The sequence below is a fragment of the Galleria mellonella genome, unplaced genomic scaffold (genome assembly GCF_026898425.1).
Source record: "Galleria mellonella isolate WM207_F2 unplaced genomic scaffold, CSIRO_AGI_GalMel_v1 utg184, whole genome shotgun sequence".
Lineage (NCBI taxonomy): Eukaryota > Metazoa > Arthropoda > Insecta > Lepidoptera > Pyralidae > Galleria > Galleria mellonella.
This window is the reverse complement of record NW_026442025.1, coordinates 3,719,197-3,742,735: the sequence shown is the minus strand read 5'-3', so window position 1 is coordinate 3,742,735 and position 23,539 is coordinate 3,719,197. Positions and strand designations below refer to the sequence as shown.

Genomic DNA, 23,539 nt, shown 5'->3' with positions numbered 1-23,539 from the left:
GGGGAAATGGGAGTCGAATGGCTCTCATTACCCACTTCATTTCTTGTAGTTTTATTTCAGATGCCTTGAAAACAAGATAGGATTACGGATAAATATCAGTGGAATCTGGTTACTATACCGTGCTATCAAGAGAGTCAATGAAGATGGAATATCTCTGCATAAGGCTGCCCAAGGGTTTAATATTCCATATAGTACTTTGCAAAAAAGGTATCGCAGAGCAGTACAAACCAATCCTCGTCTCGGAAGGAAACCAATATTTTCTCCAACTCAAAAACAAATTTTGGCTGATCATCTCATTCACATGTCGAATCTTTTTTACGGCTTAGACTCCATGAAATTTAGAAAATTAGCATACGAGTGTGCTGAACAGTTGAAGATATCTCATAATTTTAATAAGGAACTTAAATGTGCGGGACCAGACTGGCTTAAAGGATTTTTGAAAAGAAATACTAATATCAGTGTTCGCAAACCTGAGTCAACTAGTATTAACAGAATTGAGGGATTTAACAGAGTAGAAGTAGAATTATTTTCCAAAAATCTTGAGGAACTAATGATAAAAAATAATGATGCAGCGCACCAAATATTTAATGTAGATGAGACGGGAGTGTCTACAGTGCAGAAACCAGGAACAATTTTAGCAAAAACAGGTCAAAAACGAGTTGGTACTGTCACTTCTTGGGAGAGAGGAAAGACAGTCACTGTTGTTTGTGCAATGAGTGCTTCTGGCGTTTATGTGCCTCCTATGTTTATATATCCGAGACAACGTCATTCTCCTCTTTTAGAGAAAGATGGTCCTCCGGGTGTAATTTACGATTGTTCAAAAAATGGATGGACAAATGAAAATCTATTTTTTAAATGGTTGCAACATTTCAAAATGTTTGTAAAACCGAGTAAGGAAAACAAAATATTGCTTATTCTAGATAATAATAACAGCCACTCCACTTTAGAAGCATATGAATTTTGCAAAGCTAACTACATCAACATGTTGTCTACACCACCACACTCCTCGCATCGTTTGCAGCCTCTAGATATAACATTTTTTGGTCCTCTAAAAAAAGCATACAATCGCGAATGTGACCTATATCTCAAATCAAAAAATATGATTAAAATCACAATGTATGATATACACATGCCCAATATTCAGGTAGTGATTCTGCCAAAAATTATGTTTGTGATTTTTGTATGAGGCGATAATTGTTTTTAATTACATATAATTATCTATAATTTTGCATGTTCCTAAAGATAATATAATTGTATTTTGAATGAGAATAAGTTTAGTTTATAAACACATGAGGAAAATGTTTAATTATACAATATTTTGTTACATATTGTTAATGTGGTTACCATTACCCCGATGGATCTTATTGCCCCTATTTCTGGTTCTAATTACCCCGTACTCTTGGCAATGGGAGCCAATGTTACTTTTTTTTAAGTAAGAATTATTTTCATTTTAAGTAGGTTTTTTTTAATTTCTATATTAACAGGATAAGCCTGATTAGTTACATTATAATTAAAAGAAAAAATTAAAATAAAAAGTGATTTATACAAAAAGTTATTTAAGTTTTAGCTTAAGTGGCGCCAATTCCCCCGTGCTCCCCTATATGGCCAGTGTTCGTAGAACTATTTAATATGTAATACGAGTATGTCTATGGTTGCCGTGTGGTCCCGGCATAAAATAGGCCACTCTTCCTTTCCCATGAGTGTTGTAAGAAGTTACTAAAAGAACTTAAGGGTGGAGAGATGAACAGCAGAGTCCTTCTTTATACATCACCAAAGACTAACTGCGATTGCCAATCCGCCTGCCAAGCGTGACAACTATCGGCAAAACCACCCAATAGGGGGAGCCCTATATTCAGCAGTGGATAGATAACGACTGATATGATAATGATGATGATGATGTCCATGTCTTCCCTAGACTTACCCTATTACATGACAGCATCAAAATTCGATGAACACGTTGTTTTCAAAAATCCATAAACGTTTTTGTAAATAGGTAGCTCGACTAGATTTTTAATTCATACAATGTCATGTCTACAATGGAGTATAGGAATTTTAAAAATTTTATAGTGTTCAACATCTTTCATGATGCTGGCCATATTCAAACCAGACTTGCTTTCATAGATAAAGAACAGTGCTTAAGACAGGATTTGTAGTTATTTCTCACTGTTTTAATAAGTAGTAATATAATTTTTAAATATAAGTAATATAATAATTTTAGTAAATCCGGTCTTATGTGATTTTAAGTAATGTTTTAATTATTCTTTGAAGAAATTACTCTACATATAAAATCTACAGTATAATTACATAATAAAACATTTGTCATATTAACTTATATGAAGAATCAGTTTAAATCTTACAAAGATGTAATTTATATGAATAACGAACAAAAAATAAACATAGATAATTACAACAAATATAGATGTGATGTTCGGAAATTAGAACTGTCTCACTTACATTGTTCCTTATTCATAAAAAAAAAAAATCGCAAGAGTGTTTCTTATTTATGACATATGACGTTTATATGGATTCTAATTTTGAAATTATTTATATAAACGTCACACGTTCCGTAAGACATTTTGGCTGATAAAAGTATTCCGCTATTTCCTTCAAACAAAATTTTTAGATTGATAGAAAATTATAAAACCTACTGATATTTGCAATGGGCCTACCATTGAAGATTTTTCGTATTTATAAATAATAATAAATACATAGAATGTGATCTCACAATAATAATACTCAGTACATTTATAATTAAGAATTACATATTTATAGCTTTTCCTTTTGTGATAGATAGTCTTAACCCCTTATTCATAAAAATTAAACCTCAGTTTTTTGTCACTTTCTTTCAAAAATACAAAACAGTCTGTAGGATTAATAGTAGGGTTCATCTTGTAAATAAATTTAATCAATAAATAAAAAAAAAAAAAACAAATTATTTTACAATAAAACAAATAAATTTTTAAATTGTCCAAGTTAACAAAACACTCTCTCTCCTCGCTGATCCGTGCGCGGTATGCGCGCGCATCTTGCGAGTGAGTCTCGTGACCACGCGTCATGATATAAATATATATCATAAAATGTTACTTTGTCTGCTTGTTTTTAAAACTCAATTATATTATAAAAATTGACATATATAATAAACATTGGTGAGTATTATCTCACCACAAGTCCAATAGCCAATGACTATGTCTGAGACATTTTGCGTTTTTATGAATACGGGGTTAAGTATACAATCTATTTAGTATAAGTAATAAAAATTAAGAATAACAAAAAAATATTAATTAAAAGCTTTAGATAAGTATACAATTTTAGCAATTACTCCATAACCGTTTTTAGCTATTATGACACGAACAAATCACAATAAGTTTTAATTACTACAACTAATATCAATAATAAAATGTACCTAATTAGTTTAATTCAAGTATTTGATTAAATCATCATGAATTAGCACTTTTAAATATAACAAATAATAAAGATTGGTATCAGTAATGATGGACTAACCGGGAGGCGGAAGGGGCGGCCCATCCCGGCCCTCTAGTATTGGAGGGAGGCCTATAAACGCCTGTTTATCCTCATCCGTATCCATATTCTATATATATTTATTTAAATAAATCTAATTTAAATTCTACTTCTTAAACTTGGGGCCTCATTTCAACTTTGCCGCCCCGACCTTCTGACAGGTTTAGTCCGCTACTAAATATCAAAAAATAACTAGTGTAAAATTTAAATAACACGCGATAAATTAGGCAACAATAAAAATTTTGCTCATACAAAAATATTCACTGTGCAAATTTCATTGTATATACTATATACTTGTACAAGTCGTTTGCCTTATTTATAGCACTGTTGTGCCCAAAGCAAAAAATCTCGTAATTAATAACTGAAAATTACATTTTAAATAATATCGACTGTAAAAATATCTTAATCATTACTAATATTATAAATGTGAAAGTTAGTTACTACCAGAGAGAGACTTTGTACAAAAGTCGATTGCTTGGGCACCTCCGTCCCATTCGTGTTTCAACCGTGAAGCAGTTGTGTTTGCATGGCTGTTTCGGTTTGAAGGGTGGAATATGGCGTGAATTTACTGGGAACGGAGGAATAACACTTGAGTTCTCAGGAATGGCGACGTATGGGGGGTATCATGGGCGAAACAGTATACTCTGTTATGTCCATGGTACTGCTCATGTCTATAGGCGACGGTTCCTGCTTTCCATCAGGTGGGCCGTCAGCTTGTTTGCCATTCCAATTTGTATAAAAAAAAATTTTTTCTTTGTTACCTCTTGGCGCCTAAACGAAGCAACCAATCGTCATGAAATTTTATATACAAATTCCGTTTATACACGCTCGAAGTCGCAGGGAAATTCTCCATCTATGCCGACCAGGGCCGTAGTCAGACCCATATTTAAGGTAGGAAAAAAAAGTTAGGGTATAGCAGAAGCCATAATTAAGTGATTTCGAAAAAAACGAATCTGTCTAATTTTCTTGAGGTCTTTCATTTTAACGTAGGGCATTGCCCTGAATGCCCCTACCCCAGCTACGGCTATGACGCCGACGTTTTAATTTAATAAATTATTTAATAATGGGTTACATCATTTTGCAAAATTTACCTTACGGATAACTCGATCCGGTAGGTTTCAAACCCACATCTCTCTACTGTCCTGACCGAATATGTTTTTAGTTACACAATAGAAGGAATGCTATCATTCTGTCAATTTTAAACTACCTTCATAAATATCAGTGCGTCTAAGGATGTTCAAACGCAGAGTAAAGTGTTTAAAATTTTTTTTTTACTATTATAATAAATTATGTTGATATCTCTTTAAATTTCTATTGAATTAAATGCGTAAATGTAAAAAGAATTAGTTCTGTTTTATTTTAGAATAAAATATTAAATTATACTATAATAAACAATAATGACTCGAAATTTCGATTAAATACTTGGTAATAAAGTAATAGAAATACTAGAAACAGAAGAATTGCGAGGAATTGTAACTTCAATTCGTTCATCAATATTTAAAGGCTTATTACACTATCCTACATATATGATCATATATTGTTGTATATCCTAGAAACAAATAACGATCACACTAGATTAATCCTAAGCTCTATGTACAAGATATTGTAAATTTCTTTTATCGATATTAAAAATACATCACTAGTTACATAAAATGATAGATATGTTCCCATATATGACTAGTAAAACCTAGTAGACATTGTCTTTGTATATTTCTTTTTGTGTTTCGTCGTCTATGTATATTTATTTATATATATAAAAAGTGATGATCTATATAAGTTGATGTGACGAAACGCCATCTAGTGGTGATTTACAAAAAAAAATTAACAGCGTAGATTATTCTCCGTGCTCAAATATTTAAGTATACCAATTTTTACGCCAATCGGAAGAATGGCATAAAAGTGAATACGCGCCATCTATTGACGCCTTTAATTAGAATAAATGCCCTCTTTGTGACAATTATTAATCTCATAAAATGTATATATTTGGATATACCAATATCCATATTAATAATATATTATAAAAATATGCTCGCGTGATGATATATAATGAAATAAGCCTCTAAATATATATAAGCGATTATAATGAAATCTACTCATTTTATAATCAAGATATTTACCGTGATTATAGAATAAATTACCGGCTTAAACTACATTGCAAAAGCACAGTATAGAGAAGAACCAGTAGTCCAACTCCTTGACATGTCCCAAACAATTACGTGACAATTCGGAACGTTGCTTTAATAGACGTGTTTGTTGGACGACTGGTTAAAGTTCTTTAGACTGTCATAACAGTATCTAATAAATATAGCGGCCATCTGTCAAGAACTTACTTAAATTATATGATTTTATAAATTTCACAGTTGGGTTTCCGTGATTCGTAACGCCCACATATATTATCTACAATTTCGTGATGTATCCTAATTTGTACAGATTGTATTATTAAATAAATGGGTAAGTCTTTATTTAAGGTCCTCTTCTTCATCTTCCACATACAACAAGTCATCCATTTTTGTCATAAACTTACTGTCTATAACATGCTCCACCGGTATTGGGGACTCCTGTGAAATTAAAAATACATATAACGTAAATACGTAATACTGACCCTCTTATTCATAAAAACGTCTAATCTTTTTTTTTTTGCACAAACTTCTCAATTTAAAAGACAAGGACAAAACAATGTAATAGTTAAAATAGATTTGTAACATTTTATTTTAGTTTTTATGAATAAGGGGATAATAAATAAATTATAAAAAATAAATATTTTTTATAAATAAGTCTATTATGAACATAATAGAAATTGAGCCTCAACAGCGTTCTTACTTTAGCGTACCGAATTGTGACGTTGCAACTGCAAATATATATATATATATATATATATATATATATATATATATATATATATATATATATATACTCCATATATATCGAGTATCTCAGCACATCCTAAAAGTTGCTGGTAGAGAATGCCTGTAGCATTAAGTCCGCCTTTTGTACCACACTTTATTGGTCAGTAAAGTTTAAATAAATAATTTATCATGTTATTTTTGCAATACGTATGTCATGCTTTATGTACAACCCCTATAGATACCTTCTCCTTTTGGATTTTCAAGGAAAACTGGAAAAATCCCCTTAAGGAATAAATCCATTTGTGTACATTTTTGTTATAACCTGATATATATATTAAAAGTGAATATACAAACAGATTACATTAAATAAATAAATGATTCCAATAATTATATATTAAATAAAAACAAAACACTTTCTTAATATTTTATTGCAAGCAAACAGGAGTGGCTTCACAAAACAAAAGCAATGCAGTGACAAAATCATTCAAAACAACCAGAATAAAATGCATATAATTTTTTAGACGAATATTTCAAAATGTATCTCTGTATAAATCACACTTTTTTTACATTTATTATGATATAACTCATGTGGACAAAAAGTGAGAATATAGTATCAAAAACTATGTGATTTCATTAAATGGATAATGGAAAATAAGACACCATCATTGTGAAATATTCCATTCATTATAAATACATATTAGAGGTTTAATTTTAATAATAAATAATAATATAAATGAAATTTTAAAGAAAATATACCTATCTGACAATCTTGTTAGACAATCACATATATAATTTAACAATGTACATAATGCATTTTAAAAAGTGTACCTACCTGCACGTAACGATGAATATATAACTAAATTTTTTATCAAACATTGTCAATGTACAATCAAAGCAAGCTTGTAATAGTAACATAAACCATATTCAAACAACATTTACATCAAATTTTCATGCAAATTAAACAAGAATATACATATCAGACATGCAAGACAATGCACAGTAGTTATTTATAATTTTTATATATTATAATTATATTACATTCACAATAAAAACATGCATATATTTTTAATATAACAAGCAAATTAAAAAAGAAATAAAATACATATGGACGACTAAATTTGAGAAAACAATACAATTTTTATATAAATAAAAATGAACTTTATGATGTATTATAATGTAGCCCATTTAATTATATATATTTGCTTTAATTATACCCCAGTTTATGCAAATGTCAAGGGAAAAAAGAAAAAAATATAATCAAGAACTAATTTACAAATTTGTCCATATTTTTATTTTATATTTGAAATATTTTTTATATAACTATACTATACATTGTTGGCAACCCTATGATTATTATTATGTAAATGTTTAATACATTTTCAATCGTATATACTACATTGCATAGTTTATGCAACATATAATTTAGTTTAATAGAAAATGTATATCATCAATTTGTTCATATAGGCCGAACGCTTAACAGAAAATCCTTATCACATTTTAATTTATTAATATTATAATTAATATTGATTAAGAAGGTAAAATTATTAGTAAAAGCAGGCAATCAAAATTAATAGACAAAAGAAAAAGTATTGCAACCTTCATATTGTTTTTTCGCATTCAATTTGTTCTATATTTTTAACTTTTTTTTTATTAACCTAGTCCTCTTTAGAGGTGGTTTAGTCTACATTATGCCATAAATAAAAGTAACAGAAAATGTTTGTTAAACAAATTAAATTACTGTATAGACTCATGTTAAAGTTATTATTAATATAATTATTTAACATTACAGCCAGTAGAATAATAGCACTCGATGGCTGGAAATTGTAGTTCACAATATACATATACATATATATATATATATATATATATATATATATATATATATATATATATATATCATTGTCTCCACAAATTTTACAGAAAAAGACAGCCACATGAAAAAATACAACAATAAATGCATAAATGCAATGCTCTGTAAAAGTTGTGGGAGATTGGACTCTAAACTAGATCAGAGATCTATATCTCAGGAATCCAGACCCATATATATATATATATATATATATATATATATATATATACTTTATAAAGATATTATACACATAAATTTACAGTCAAGCAAATTGTTAAATATAATATATTAATAGTTATAGTAATAATAACTTTTTAATTTTTTCAAGTGCAATTAAAAAAAAAACGAATCAACAAAATTACCAGAACAAACAACCGTGCATGGCACTCATCAGTCTTTTAACTTGTCGATATGAAATATAACATTAAATTCGTTAAACCAATACGATTATAATATACTACGCAATCACAGACTAATAGAACTTGGCCGTTTCACTACACCTAAAATGTAATTCCAATGGCATCCTTACATAAACAATTATTTATGATTAAGAATTTTTTATAATAATAAGTATTATTATAAAAAATTCTATAACTTTTATTAAATTTATAAAACAAAAAAAAGACATGTCATAAATTGATATAATTATCATAAACTAACTATCGGCTCTGGCTTCGTACAGTAGTTAGATAGAGAAATTAGTATTTTATATTAGCTTTTAATGAGCAATATATTTTATATTTTTGTTACAGTATTGTAATTTTATTAGTGTTTAATTTTATATATATATACCATATATATATTACCACTTGTTGCGAAATATAAAAATCGCGATTAAAATACAGGGGTTGATCGTAAAACGATGAAAATTTAAAGTTGTATGTATTTTTCAATGCTAAATTATAATAAAATAAAAATATAAAAAAATTGTCAAAAAAATAAATATATTTTGGGGTGGGTCACCCTTATCATTGAGGGGTATGAAAAATAGATGTTGGCCGATTCTCAGACCTACCCAATATGCACACAAAATTTCATAAATATCGGTAAAGCCGTTTCGGAGGAGTTTGGTACCAAACACCGTGACACGAGAATTTTATATATTAGATATATATATATAGCCTATGCTACTCGCGTATAATGTAGCTTTCAATAGGTGAAAAAATTTGAAAATCGGTTGAACATATCTCCCCATTATAATATTATAGTAAGTATAGATATAGGCAAAAAATTTACTATAACAAATAAGAATTAGATCATTACTAAAAGTAAACAAATCCATTTAAATAAAACATACTAGGAACAGTTTTAGAAACATCTCAGATACGTATTAGACTTTGCATTTGAGGCCTAACTCAACGTCCAACGTATATCTATTTAGCCCGTTAAAATATGTACTCTCTTTCTTTCCTGTTAAATTCTTAATTCGAAAGACCGCAACAAAATATATAATTAGGAACAATATGCGAGGTTTTCCTTTTTCAAATACGGTATGATAATTTTAAACGGGTAATGAAAAAAAAAACGTCCAAGTTCTATACCTTTGGGTACATAATCACAGTTGGAGACACACTGGAAGTTCGATATTAAAGCTTGTGCGTACGATAGGGTTGATTTTTAAAATTAGGAGAACCGTCGCGTCGGCGAGAATGCCCAATACTTGTTGGAGCGAGCTGTATCGAAGCATTTGTACGGAGACTGCAAGCAAAGTAGTGAGTTAACACTTGTAGATACGAAACAAATAATACAATACTTAATTGAATCCTAGTATTATTATAAATATAAAGTCCTTTACATTCATGCAATAGTATCTATCAATCATACGATAATAATCATCCAAATAACTTCACAAAATTAAAAGTTTGTAAAGATATTCGTGTGTTTGTTACTCTAATCGTCGAATGTTAGAGAAGAGAGAGAGAGAGAGAGAGAGAGAGAGAGAGAGAGAGAGAGAGAGAGAGAGAGAGAGAGAGAGAGAGAGAGAGATAGAGAGAGAGAGAGATAGAGAGAGAGAGAAAAGAGAGAGAGAGAGAAAGAGAGAGAGAGAGAGAGAAGAGAGAGAGAGAGAGAGAGAGAGAAAGAGAGAGATAGAGAAGAGAGAGAGAGAAGAGAGAGAGAGAGAGAGTGAGAAGAGAGAGAGAGAGAAGAGAGAGAGATAGAAAGAGAGAGAGAAAGAAAGAGAGAGAGAGAGAGCTAAAGATAGCGAAAGAGAGAGAACTAAAGAGAGAGACAGAGATAAAGAGTGGAAGAGAACAAGAGAGAGGAAGAGAAAATTTAAAACCAAAAAAATTGATGATTATAATCTTGGACTAGTCTCACAGCCAAAAATTAGGTCAGAGTACTAGTGACTGATACGGCCACGGTAACAATAACTTTAATAAGAAAATTATTAAACAATCAATTATAAGCTTCGATAGACTAATCCTCACAAAGAATACCCGTTTACAACTATGACATGGATAGCCATCAGTGTTTAACAATTACAGGAAGCCAATAAATTTTAAACCATAGATATTGCAAAATATATTTTTGGTGAGTTTTTATTACATGTATAACCATGCATTTTAGTACATAAGCAATTATATATAACACTTAAACATGCATAAAGTAACAAATTACCATAAAACATTGTCTACGATAACATGGCACGCCCCACCAAAAACTAAAGAATTAAAAATATATCAGATATATTTAACTCTCTGGCCGGAACGCTACTGAGGACGAGACGTTTCCACACAAACCCAACTGTTTGCACATATATATAGACACACACATCGAAATTAAAATTTGGAGTAACGTGCCATGTTAACATAGGTGATAAATATAAATAACATGCAATCAAACCAACAGACAAATCAATAAAATATAAAAAAAATATCGGTAATATTTTTAATAACGTAATAAAGTTGAAGTTTCTAAAGTCATATAACCTAAATTAGTAATGGAGACTGAGAATCGTATTGCTAGCAATATACCCAACCAGGTCGACCTCCTCGCGATTCTCCCTAGAAACTATCATGGTTAATTCCTGATGAATTCATCATGATGGGCTCATCATGATGGGCTAACTGGCCTGTTTTCATTCACATCTATCACCCTTTACTGGTGCTCCGCCAGCGTATCCCGTTACCGCAGGCAGGGTTACCATACCATTTTCACCCATCAAAAAAAACCTAAATCAAACTTCGAACTATCCTCATTATTATAATCCCAAAGGGAGTGTTCATTCATTGACACTGAGTCGAACTAATTGAAGGGAACTTGTCGTCAATTTACAGAGTACGTTATATTTAACCTATTCGTTACAAAATGGTTAGTGACGCATCGCTAAATATGACTGACTAATATTTCTTTTATACAACTTAGAATGGCAAACAAGCTGACGGCCCACCTGATGGAAAGTGGTAACCGTTGCCTATAGACGAGCAGTACCATGGACATACCAGAGTTTGTTTCGCCCATGATACCCCCCCCCCCCCATGCGTTGTCATCCCTGAGAACTCAGCTGTTATTCCTCTGTACCCAGTAAATTCACGCCATATCCCACTCTTCAAACCGAAACACAGCCATGCAAACACAACTGCTTCACGGTTGAAACACGAATGGGACAGAGGTACCCAAGCAATCGACTTTTGTACAAAGTCTCCCTCTGGTAGTCGCGTCATTAAATGTTCTGTGATGTCGCGAAATATATACGTACCGGCCCATCACTAAATATATACGTATTGAATCTTTTTTAAATATGTACTAACAGGCACGAGACCCAGTTGAAGAAGATTGTTAAAAATAAGTCCCGGCACAGTACAGACCCTTCCTTTCTCGTAGGTGTCGTAAGTGGCGACTAAGGGAACTTAATGATCGAGGGATAGGCAGCGGCTTGGACTGCTGGACATAAGTCTTCCCCATAAGGGGAGTTTTACCAGTAGTTGCCACGCTTGGCAGGCGGGTTAGCAACCGCAGTTAGACTTTTAGAGATGTTTAAAGACGGACTCCCTTAGTCGCCTCTTATGACACCTGCGAGAAAGAAAGAGATGCCCTATTCTATGCCGGGACATACGACAGTATATGCTATAGTACACTCAGGTCGATCTCCTGATCGGTCCCCCTGAAAACCACAACGTGGTTGATACCCAATGAAATTGTCACGATGGGCCAACTGCCTTAATCCTCACCTATCTTCATTCACTGACACCCCATCACGTTAAACACCGCAACCCATCAATTTATATCCTCGATACAAGTAAATGTATACTTACCGGCGCTTCGCACCGCGGGAACGGCGTGAGACAGATGAGCAGCACGGTCATGTTGTCGCAGCCGAGGCCGCCGGTGGCGCAGTTGGGCGCGAGGCACTGCCGCATCAACTCCTCGCACACCGCCACCGGCTCCCAGCCGCTCAGCAGCCGCGCCCGGCAGAACACTATCACCTCCTGCAACGATACACAAAATATATTTTTTTTTTCAATGACATGGAATGATAGGTGACAATGGAATTGTAACCCCGCCTGCGCTATCGGTATACACTAGCGAGGCACCAGTGGGAGATGATAAGTGAGGATGAAGCAGGTCAGTTAGCCCACCGTGATATATCTAACAATAAATCAATCACGATGGTTTCCAGGGGGAGGAGAACCACGAGGAGATCGACCTGACAGGGTATATACTACTAATTCCCATTACTAACAATCCCTTCTCCCCCTTACACAAAATATTATTAAAATAAGCGTCACACGATCCCCACCAATACTCTGGTCTTCAAGTTAAAATGGGGTAAATAGATTGTTAATAAGGGGAATAACAACCCCATTGCTAGCAATATACCCTAACAGGTCGACCTGCCGTGGCGCCCCCTGAAAACCAACATTGTTAATCATTGTTGAATTCGTCTGGCCCAACTGATCTGCTTTCAATTTCTCTTTTTTCTCTTTATTTAGGTCAAACAGTAGACACAATAACAATATATACATATACATATACATATACATATACATATACATATACATATACATATACATATACATATACATATACATATACATATACATATACATATACATATACATATACATATACATATACATATACATATACATATACATATACATATACATATACATATACATATACATATACATATATATATACATATGTATCTAAATATCAATAATTTTTGTGTCACCAACGACGTTAGCCACCTGTTACTATAAAACAAAATACGCAAAATGGTTGCGTGCAACTACTTGTACTAAATTAAACATATACACATACATGAACGACAGAAATGTAAAGAGGTGCGTACCAGAATACAATCGAATAATATTCTTGTTTCAACCGTGGACCAGTTGTGTTTGCATGGCTGTGTTTCGGTTTAAAGGGTGGGATATGGCGTGAATTTACTGGGTACAGGGGAATAACACCTGAGTCCTCAGGAATGGCAACGCATGGGGGGTATCATGGGCGAAACAGTATACTCTGTTATGTCCATGGTACTGCTCATGTCTATAGGCGACGGTTATCACATTCCATCAGGTGGACCGTCAGCTTGTTTGCCATTCTAAGTCGTATAAAAAAAAATGATAAAAAAAATCACCTATCATCCTTCACTGGTGCCCGACAGTTTATACCAATAGCGCAGGATGGATTACTATTATCATTCTCATTCATTATCATATTCATCATTCCATCAACACCTTAAGCTAGAATGCCTTCACGTTAATGGATCCATCATCTACAGACATCCTTGTCCTATGTAATGAGAAACAAGGCAACGAACCCTAGTGATTTCCTACATTGAGCCGGCTGGAAATGAAACCTGTCCCAGGTTCGATTACCACGAAGTGACATGACCACCACTGCGCTACAGAAGTCGTCAAAAATACTAGTTGACTAATTATTGGAGTATCATGTATCGCCATTCTTTATTCCCAGAATGATGTAAGAGGTGAATAGGAAAACACAGCACAATGATGGTGCCATTTATTTGAATTTAAATTGATTTGAATAAATTCTCACATTTCTCACCCTTTCCAGCTGAGAACTAAACCCATCTAATGAAATGTAGTCACCATCGCGTATAAACATGAACTACCAAGAAGCTACTGGCAGCTAAGTTATCTTTGTGCGTTGTTTACACATATTTTAAATACACGATCTTGTCGTGACCAGGAAGTGGCTATCAACGTCGACGTTTCGACGTTGATAGCGACGTCGTGTAAAAATTTCTCATCGCGTCAAGTCCAGATAATGTATTTAATATAGCTATCTCCGAAATTGTTAGTTGTAAAGGTCTCTTAATAAAAAAAAATAGGAATATTTCTCCTCACCTCATTGGTCATCACCTCCCATATACCGTCGCATGCGATCACAATGAATTCCCAATCATCATTTAAGTGTCGCACTTGCACGTCCGGGTATGCTGCAATAGATATGAATAAACATTAAGACGAGAGGAAAGAAGTAATTTATAAGTTACAGATTAAAAAAATATAGGATTAAAAATAATATAGGAATGTTTCGTGCCATTCTAGCAGATCCCTCGTCTGACGACGCGAAGCTGGTGTATGATATAATTGGATGTATGTTTTAATGTAGACCTACCTGCAAAGAGGCCTACATCTGACCATAAATTATTACGTTTTTTTTCTCTTTCTCTCTCCCTCACACAACTATGCAAATCATATAATTGTTCCACGACATTCCTTTCATTCATATTATTTTTTGATTTGATGGTATCTTTTCATTGGGTATGGTATGATGGGAGTGACGTGCCTAAAAGGACAGAAGTCCCTAAATAAATAAAGATAAAAAAACATGAATACAATATATGTAACTAATGCAGTGACCGAATGAAAGATATATGTGTATAAATTATAATAGCATACTAGCTATTACTCACGACTTTGTCTACGGGGCCGAAATAACATTTATTGATGGGAATAAAGTCCATATCCTTCTCCATCTCAAATAATATGTGTATACCTAATTTCATAGTGAATGGTTAAGATGTTAAGGTGCTAGGAAGTAACAAATAAACTCACTTTCACATTTATAACATTAGTAAGGATTATAAATACGGTTATTATATATCAGCAAGCATTTAAAGAGAGCCCGGGTGGGCTGTACCCACTTCAGAATTGTCAAGTCAGAAGAATGTCCTTTCAGGATCAGGAGTGGAGATTCACGAAAAACACCTTTTTAAGAAACCAAGCCTAGCCTGGAAAATAACTTTAAATACACTAAAACAGGGCCGTAGCTAGACCCAAGTTTCAGGTAGGACAAAAGAACTTTTTGGCAGAGGAGAAGCCATAATTAAGTAACTTTGAAAAAGCGAATCTGTCTAATTTTCTTGGCCAGGCCTAGCCTGGAAAATAAGTTTTAATACACCGAAGCAGGGTCGTAACTAGATCCAAGTTTAAGGTTGGGCAAATGAACTTTATGGTAGGGCAGAAGCCATAATTAAGTAACTTTAAAAAAGCAAATCTATCTAATTTTCTTAGAGCCTTTCATTTTAAGACAGGACTTTGGGCCTTTTAAGGCAGGGCATTGCCCCTCAATGACCACGTCCCCTAACTACTGTCATTCACCAAAGATAACAGAAAATCTGCCATTAGAGGGCGCCAAACACACTAGTAGTAGTGATAGCATGCCTGGTAGTACCAACAAGTGTCTCACCAGTAACAATCTGCTCCTGCGGCGAGAGCCTATAGTTCCGTTTGAACACGTAGTCGCCGAGCGCACGCGACAGTGCCAGGTTGCCGTTGACGCGGTTCAGCTGCACCCAGCCGCCGCCCGCTGTGATCCTGCGCAGCTCCTCCTCGTTGTTAGGCTTGTGATCGTATGACAGCACCTCCACCTGTTATCAATGAAATGAAATTAATTTATTTTGCTAGAACGTCGATAATTTTCCGTCTTTCAAAAAAAGCGTTCACGCTCACTTTTTATCTTTATCCGAGCAGTAAGTACTTTATATTATTCCCAAATTCGTGTATAATATAGTATATATCATATATGTGTAAGTATATTTGTTATTCATATATATTTATTCGTTTATATATGTAATTTTAGTATGTATGTATATCAATACATACAGTTACTTTCCACGAAGGTCAACGAAAGTCCGTAATATTTCAAACATTTGCAAATGTAGTGCCTTCTATATTTGAAGAAAAAAAATTCAAGTAAACCGAATTATAAGCATGTTTGAATAGTCATTTTTTATGAATCTACCGTCCAGTTCGTAATTCAAAATCAATTGAGAATAACGGAAAAGAAACTCCGGTATTACTTTTTTCAAAAGTCGAACTACATGTATGTACGTGTGTACATGTATGTAGTACATATGTGTATGTAGAACATAATTATCATAATTACACTATTTAGGTTAGTATCCGTAAAATAATGATAGCTATAGATATAAATAAATAAATTATAAACTGTCACTAACCTCACCCCTCACGCTCGCAATGGCCCTGGAGTCACCAACATTGGCACAGTACAAGGTGTTCTCTTTTATGAGCACCACGACGGCCGTGCTGCCAGCCACCTTCTCCTGAAGCATGTCCTCCTCCAGCATCGCCTGGTCAAGGTCGAGGAAACCCTGAAAGAAAAATTCATCTATACTTATAATAAATCTGTAGAGAGGTCAATTTTGTACATGAAATATATTTTCAAAATAACTATCAGAGGGTGATAAGTGATCGATACTGATGCCAAAAATGCAATCAGTAAAATTTTTGTCTGTCTGTCTGTATGTTCGTTATAGAGACAAAAATTACTCGACGGATTTAAACGAAACTTGGTACAGTTATTCTTCATACTCCTGGGCAAGTTATAGGAGTATACTTTTCATCACGCTACGATCAATAGTAGCAGAGCAGTGAAGGGAAATGTGTCTGTTACATCAAAACCTCTGAACCGTGAGGAAGGACATAGGCTACTTATTTTACGAAAAACAACGGAAACGCGGACGAAGTCGCGGGGAACTGCTAATATAAAATAAATATGTTAATTATATATATATATATATATATATATATATATATATATATATATATATATATATATATATATATATATATATATTAGCTGACCCCGAAAACGTTGGTTTGCCATATACATTATTTCTAGAAAATAGTTTTTTAGGGGTGGGTTACCCTTATCATTGAGGGGTATAAAAATAGATGTTGGCCGATTCTCAGACCTACCGAATATGCACACAAACAAAATTTCATGAAAATCGGTAAAGCCGTTTCGGAGGAGTTTGGTAACAAACACCGTGACATATATATATATATATATATATATATATATATATATATATATATATATATATATATATATATATATATATATATATATATATATATAAAGATTACAGCATGGGGTTCTTCAATTAATTACCAATGTATACCGTCAGCGCAAAGCGGAGTTACCATTCCATTATCATCCATAAAAAATGCATAGATATCATACGGCATTTAGCTTGTTTTTTATACAAATTTTATTATGCAACCATTAATAAATATCTATAAATAAACTTATTCATTAAAACAACATAAGCGATCTTTCTTTTACAGTCTGATAAAAGTCGACCTCTAAACTCTGAAGGATATTTTTTTACTCGTGTTAATTATATATATCTAATTACATAGCGAATTGTATGCAACATGCAATTCTGAATTCTCTCGCAAGGTCGCAAGGAATTCACTACACATTACGTCATACAATGTTGTTAATAGCAATTTACACATTTTATACGTGACTAGCAACTTGCCGCGACTTCAGACAAATGCAAATTAGAGTGTACAAACCTTCCGTAGAAAATATCTAAATGATAAGTAAAATTTATATCAAAATCCTGGTTTAAAAGAAAACGGGTATAAAACAGACTCAGATATCAATTTTTTTTTATACTTTATGTCTCATAAGGAAATAAAATAACGCGATCACTTAAAAAAACTATAATAATTATCTCGACATTTCCACCAGAGGGCCTACCACGAAATACTTTCGGAAATTTTAGGGGTCGAACGAAATATAAATTTGATGTTAATATTACATAATACGTACTGTTTAAAAATATAAAAATGTTTTAATAGTTTTATATTCTAAAATAGTGTTTATTATAATCTAATATGGTATATGGTTAACTTACCAGAGGGAGACTTTATACATAAGTCGATTGCTTGGGCACCTCTGTCCCATTCGTTGTATTTGCATGGCTGTGTTTCGGTTTGAAGGGTGGGATATGGCGTGAATTTACTGGGTACAGAGGAATTCCCCATGCGTTGCCATTCCTGAGTCCTCAGGAATGGCAACGCATGGGGATGGTATCATGGGCGAAACAGTATACTCTGTTATGTCCATGGTACTGCTCATGTCTATAGGCGACAGTTACCACTTTACATCAGGTGGGCCGTCAGCTTGTTTGCCATTCTAAGTTGTATAAAAAAAATATGGTTGTTAAAATTTTACTGAATTCTGGACATAAGCTTTCCAAATAAAGAGAGTTTTGCCAGCAGTTGCCACGCTTGGCAGGCAGGTTGGCAACCGCAGTTAGGCTTTTTAGAGATATTTTAATAGGAACGCTGCTGCCCATCCCTCGCTCTCCCTTACGATACCCACGGGAAAGTAGGAGCCGCCTATTCTATGCCGCGGTACACACGGCAATCTCACTTGTGGTTCCCAAAATTATGCCATTATTAATTTTGCATGTGTATAATTTTGGTTATTAATTTATGTATGTAATGGTACAAATATTATTAAATATTACCTGTTTGAGTGCTTCTTCAATATTCCCGAGATGGTACTCAGGCCTCACTGTTATGAACTTGTGCAAATGCTTCCCAGCATACTCAGCTATATTTGCACCTAAAATATATATATTTTTAATTACATTATTAAAACCCAATAATTAATTCAATAATGAATGTCTATAGAGCACAATGAACCTAATATGTAAAACTTTTTCTAGTATCTTTCTTTTTCATGTCCAACCTGATAGAGAATGTTATTTGTCACCATTAGACATGAACAGCACCATGGACAGCTCAGAATGTACCCACCCCTTATGCATTCATTTATAAAAAAATGTTACATTCATTTACAAAAAAATATAAAAAATAACCTTTTTCAAATGTCAAATTTAAACAACTATTAATAATAAACAAACATACTAACCACCATGACCATCGTAAACAGCAAAGAAAGCAGTACCAGGATCATCAGGCAGAGACAATATGTGTGTATGGGAGTCATCCATAGACACTCTCCAGCCTTGCATACATGATGAACCAACAAGGAATCTGGCATCCTGACATGTTGATGACTGCTTATCTGTCACCGGTTCAGAGAGGGTTTGCCCCATCACTCTGCAAAATCATAAAAAATGGCATGAATATGGAATGATAATCCCACCTAAGAGATGATAAATGAAGGAAATAAATGCAGATCATTTTAGCACACTGTAACAAGAGTTATACACAAGGTTTCCAAAGAAAACTGTGTAAAAGTTGGCCTGATCAGGTATATTGCTAGCAATGGGCCTGTTTAGTTTCATTACTAACAATCCCTTTCCCCTAAAGATTATATCATATTAGGTCAACTTCCATATGGTTCACCTGTAAACCATAGTTGCTACTTTCTGGTGAAATTATTACAATGAGCTGACTCTAGGCTGGTGAAGTCAGGTTGACTTTTTATCTATCATACTGACTGGTGCACCATTAGTATAAACCACAGGCAGGGTTACTATATTATCTTCTTCCATAATAAACTCCCAAGCCATTAACTATCCACTGCTGAACATAGACCTTCCCCATAAGGTGAGTTTTGCCAGTAATAGCTAGACAGATTGGCAGATGCTGCTCCCCATCCCTTGACCTTAATGTCCCTTGGATCCTGGAAAATTAGTGAAACCATAAGCTGTTTGGGAAATCTATTCAACACAATAGCAATAATATATTTACAGCCTACTAGCTAAAAATTATTATTACTGACAAATTTGATACTTCTTCAACTTCATAGTTGTATTATTTCCTTAGAACATTATCAATCCAACAACATAAATTAATAATAATCAAGACCCAGAACTACATACATACACTTAACACTCAATTATTTATTTCTGTATACTACTACGGTAGTTTATTGTACATTATCCATATTAAACACAGTACCTCTATGTTACTATATGAATTCAAAATATTAATTTTTTCTTAATAATCTATTGCCATTAATTATATTAAATAAAATCTATATACTACTCAATAAAATTTATACCTTAACATGGAATATAATGTAAATATTAACAAATTCTGAATACAATAGTAAATTGTGTAAATCACTATTTACTTACAACAGATATTTGTTTATTTATTTAACACTTTAATACACCAATATTACATGATTTGTGGATGGATTACATATACTACAGTACAAGAGGAGGCCTTATTACTAAGCAATCACTACTAGACAACCTTTAAGTGTAAGGAATTACTTTTATCTGAATAAATATATTTTCTTTTATTATCTGAATATAGCCCAATAATAATCCAGTGTTTCTATTATTATTTTATTATTATATGCCTATTATAGAAAAAAATGAGTCTGTAGGTCAAGTTGTAATAGTATAAATATAAATATTATCACATAACTCACAAGGACTGTACTTATATCTTAATTTCAATGACTAACAACTGAGTCATACACGAAGTGAAACAATTCAGTTTACAAGCTTATCTGAATATAACTGGATAAGATTATATTTTCATATGACTTCTAAATCGAGTTAATCCCGTTGCCAAATAAAATCATCTGTTGATTTACACGATTTTTTAAATTATAACTAAATACAATGCGTTCTTTGCACATACCTGTAACAATTGCACACAAACACTTAAAATCAATTTAAAACTCAAAGTCCCGTTGATATAAACGTTTTAAATGTAATGTTCCACACAATTTTACTGCAACAGTGACAAAATGTTAGAACTTGTTCTATTTTCCGACTGAATTATTTTTCATTCAAAGTGCGTAAATAATAACTAAACGTCAAACTATGGCGTCCACTGTCAATGTCAAACTGACATTGAAAAGGGATTGCCAACGTTTAGTACTATTTTAGGTGTTACCTTTATATTAATTAAAATGTACAAAAAGTTTCTAAAATAGGCAAAATTGAAAATTTATTTTAATTAGCTGTTTCCCACGGTTTTGCCCGCGTACATCGATATAATAAAGTATTCCATAAGTTATAACTTAAGTTAAGGTAACCTAGGTAAGTTTACTTACTACTACTTACTTGTTACTTTAACATTTATAAGAACGTAAACGTTAATAAAAATGTATGTATGGTACTTAATCACCGATTTGATTTAAACTTGGTACACGGATAAGTTTATAATATTATATCAGCTAATTTGCAGTATTAGTAGAATGAAAGATAATTTTAATTTTGCAGTGCCGCCGTAATACATACTTAATATCAGGAAATTTAAAAAAAGTAATTAGCAAATCAAAGTAGGCAATAAAGAACAAACAGGATAAGTAGTAACATAAGCATCAGAGTTACTGCACTGAGTTCTTTATAATAATAATTTAGCGATAAGATCGCCTTTTGTACTTAATTTATTACACATTTAATTAATAAATAAATAAATTTAATGCGATTTTCATTATTGTGTTTCTGGAGGTATAACTTAAAATCTAATACATTTTGTCTTGATATTCCATCTAGAAGTGATTTATTTATGGCGTGTGTGATAGAAAAACATGCATACAAAGTAGGTAGCAAAAATCGGGTAGATATAAATATTTACCTTATTAATTTCGAAGTTGAAAACATTTCCAAAAGTATTAAGTATTATTACATTTCACTTTATAGACACAATTAAATATAACTTGATTTGCTGAGTTACAAAATATGACTATAATTTAATATGTAAATAAACAAATTAAGAAGGAATGGTCATTATACCAAAATGATATATGAACAATAATTATTAATTTAACGCAATTATGCACTAGACAAACCTAGACAGGTACACAAAAAAAAATATTTATGACTATATCAACCAAAAAGTTTCCAAATAGTAGATATTAATTTTATATAAGTATTGAAACTTTAGCATGAATTACATCATAACCTAATTTTAAATGTATTGTATGTATTAAATATATAAAAATTGTTAAATATATATAAATAAAACGCAATATGTAGTGTGTAGTTATTTATCTAGGATAAAACATTCTTATGTTTTATCCTTTTAAATTTTCAATGTATTAATCGATTTTATATTTGTATTACTTAATACTGGACATCAGCAGACAGTTTTATGGTGTGCTCAGTTATTAGTTTGTTTACATTCTCTCACAACAGTGTACACATATTTTGCTGTAATATGGAACTCGTACACTAGGGTACATTAGGGTACCTAAGGTTTCCTAGGTCGTCGGATCTGCGGTCGTGCTTGAAAGGAAACCCAGAGTTCCGACAATATGTCTCGAGATATGTCGTGAGATTTTTAGTGGATAAAAATCCCACACATTCTTTCTGCCCTATTTCCGGCAGTTGCAAAGGTCTTAGTGAAGATTTACTAGACATAAAAAAAGGATTCCGTAGGTATATGATATGACTTGTCGGTAATATAAAATAATTATACCCATACCCCATTCCACCTGTTAGAAGCATTTAATTTCATAATGTCTGCAAATAGGTATCTAATTCTTGCATGAAATTTATAAATACCTATATATTTAAAAATAAATATATACTGCCATATTTATTTTTATCTGCATTTTTCATATTTTTAAAACCTACTATTTAAATATACACGCCACAAATTAAATATAGCTGTGGTCGCCTTTTCGCGCGGTTTCTCATTCGCCAAATTATAATTGTTGCGTCATCCCGCTGAGCCAATACAGCCGGTTCATTACATTGAACTTGAATTTAATTGTGGAAGTTTAATGGTTAGAACTAGTTATTCAAATTCGGGAGGTAACGGGCTTTAGTTTAGTAGATAAACACATATGTACCTAAAAATTCTGATTGCCATACCATGCCAATCTGTCAAACGTCATTAAAGTCTTTGTATTTCATGCATACAGCTTTTAACCCAATTTGAAGTACTGGTTTAATCTATATAAATACAAATTAAAAGGTGGTCATGCATGCATCATTTGAAAACTGCTTTATTTTAATTAAATCTTCGTAATGGTTCTTTTTTCTAGTCATTAATTTTTATTATCCAATTAAACTGTGATCCAGGACAAAATTTCTACCAATATCCAATAAATAGTAACATGTAGCCAAAACTAAGCTGAG

General features: G+C 32.6%; 2 protein-coding genes across 4 annotated transcripts; one reads left to right on the top strand and one right to left on the bottom strand.

Moving 5' to 3' along the window:
* Positions 1-301: 301 nt before the first annotated feature.
* On the top strand, positions 302-1,499 carry LOC128200418 (uncharacterized). The gene is made up of 3 exons (XM_052893806.1): positions 302-800; positions 921-1,144; positions 1,485-1,499. Exons 1-3 carry the CDS (start codon positions 302-304, stop codon positions 1,497-1,499), a joined length of 738 nt encoding a protein of 245 aa, XP_052749766.1.
* A 105-nt stretch (positions 1,500-1,604) lies between these two features.
* On the bottom strand, positions 1,605-21,267 carry LOC113517923 (probable protein phosphatase 2C T23F11.1). Of its 3 annotated transcripts, none has more exons than XM_052893773.1 (8): positions 21,087-21,267; positions 19,393-19,583; positions 18,986-19,083; positions 16,658-16,810; positions 15,886-16,066; positions 14,538-14,629; positions 12,471-12,644; positions 1,605-6,077 (listed from the first exon to the last, which is right to left on the bottom strand). In XM_052893773.1, the coding sequence occupies exons 2-8, from the start codon at positions 19,577-19,579 to the stop codon at positions 5,979-5,981; spliced, it is 984 nt and encodes a 327-aa protein (XP_052749733.1). In that variant the 5' UTR covers positions 19,580-19,583; positions 21,087-21,267; the 3' UTR covers positions 1,605-5,978. The 3 variants fall into 3 exon arrangements, with proteins under 3 accessions (XP_052749733.1, XP_052749734.1, XP_052749732.1); XM_052893774.1 differs by lacking the exon at positions 21,087-21,267 and adding an exon at positions 20,570-20,937; XM_052893772.1 differs by lacking the exons at positions 1,605-6,077; positions 21,087-21,267 and adding an exon at positions 7,987-9,912.
* Between the last annotated feature and the right edge of the window lie 2,272 nt (positions 21,268-23,539).

What these genes read in the sequence shown, in the direction of transcription:
- LOC128200418 (XM_052893806.1), top strand. Translation starts at nt 302, where the DNA reads ATGTCGAATCTTTTTTACGGCTTAGACTCCATGAAATTTAGAAAATTA. An exon ending in AGAGAAAGATGGTCCTCCGG is followed by an intron (nt 801 to 920) that starts GTGTAATTTACG and finishes TGCTTATTCTAG; the next exon opens with ATAATAATAACAGCCACTCC.
- LOC113517923 (XM_052893773.1), bottom strand. Translation starts at nt 19,579, where the DNA reads ATGGGGCAAACCCTCTCTGAACCGGTGACAGATAAGCAGTCATCAACA. An exon ending in TTGAAGAAGCACTCAAACAG is followed by an intron (nt 16,811 to 18,985) that starts GTAATATTTAAT and finishes TTTTTCTTTCAG; the next exon opens with GGTTTCCTCGACCTTGACCA. An exon ending in TTGCGAGCGTGAGGGGTGAG is followed by an intron (nt 16,067 to 16,657) that starts GTTAGTGACAGT and finishes CATTGATAACAG; the next exon opens with GTGGAGGTGCTGTCATACGA.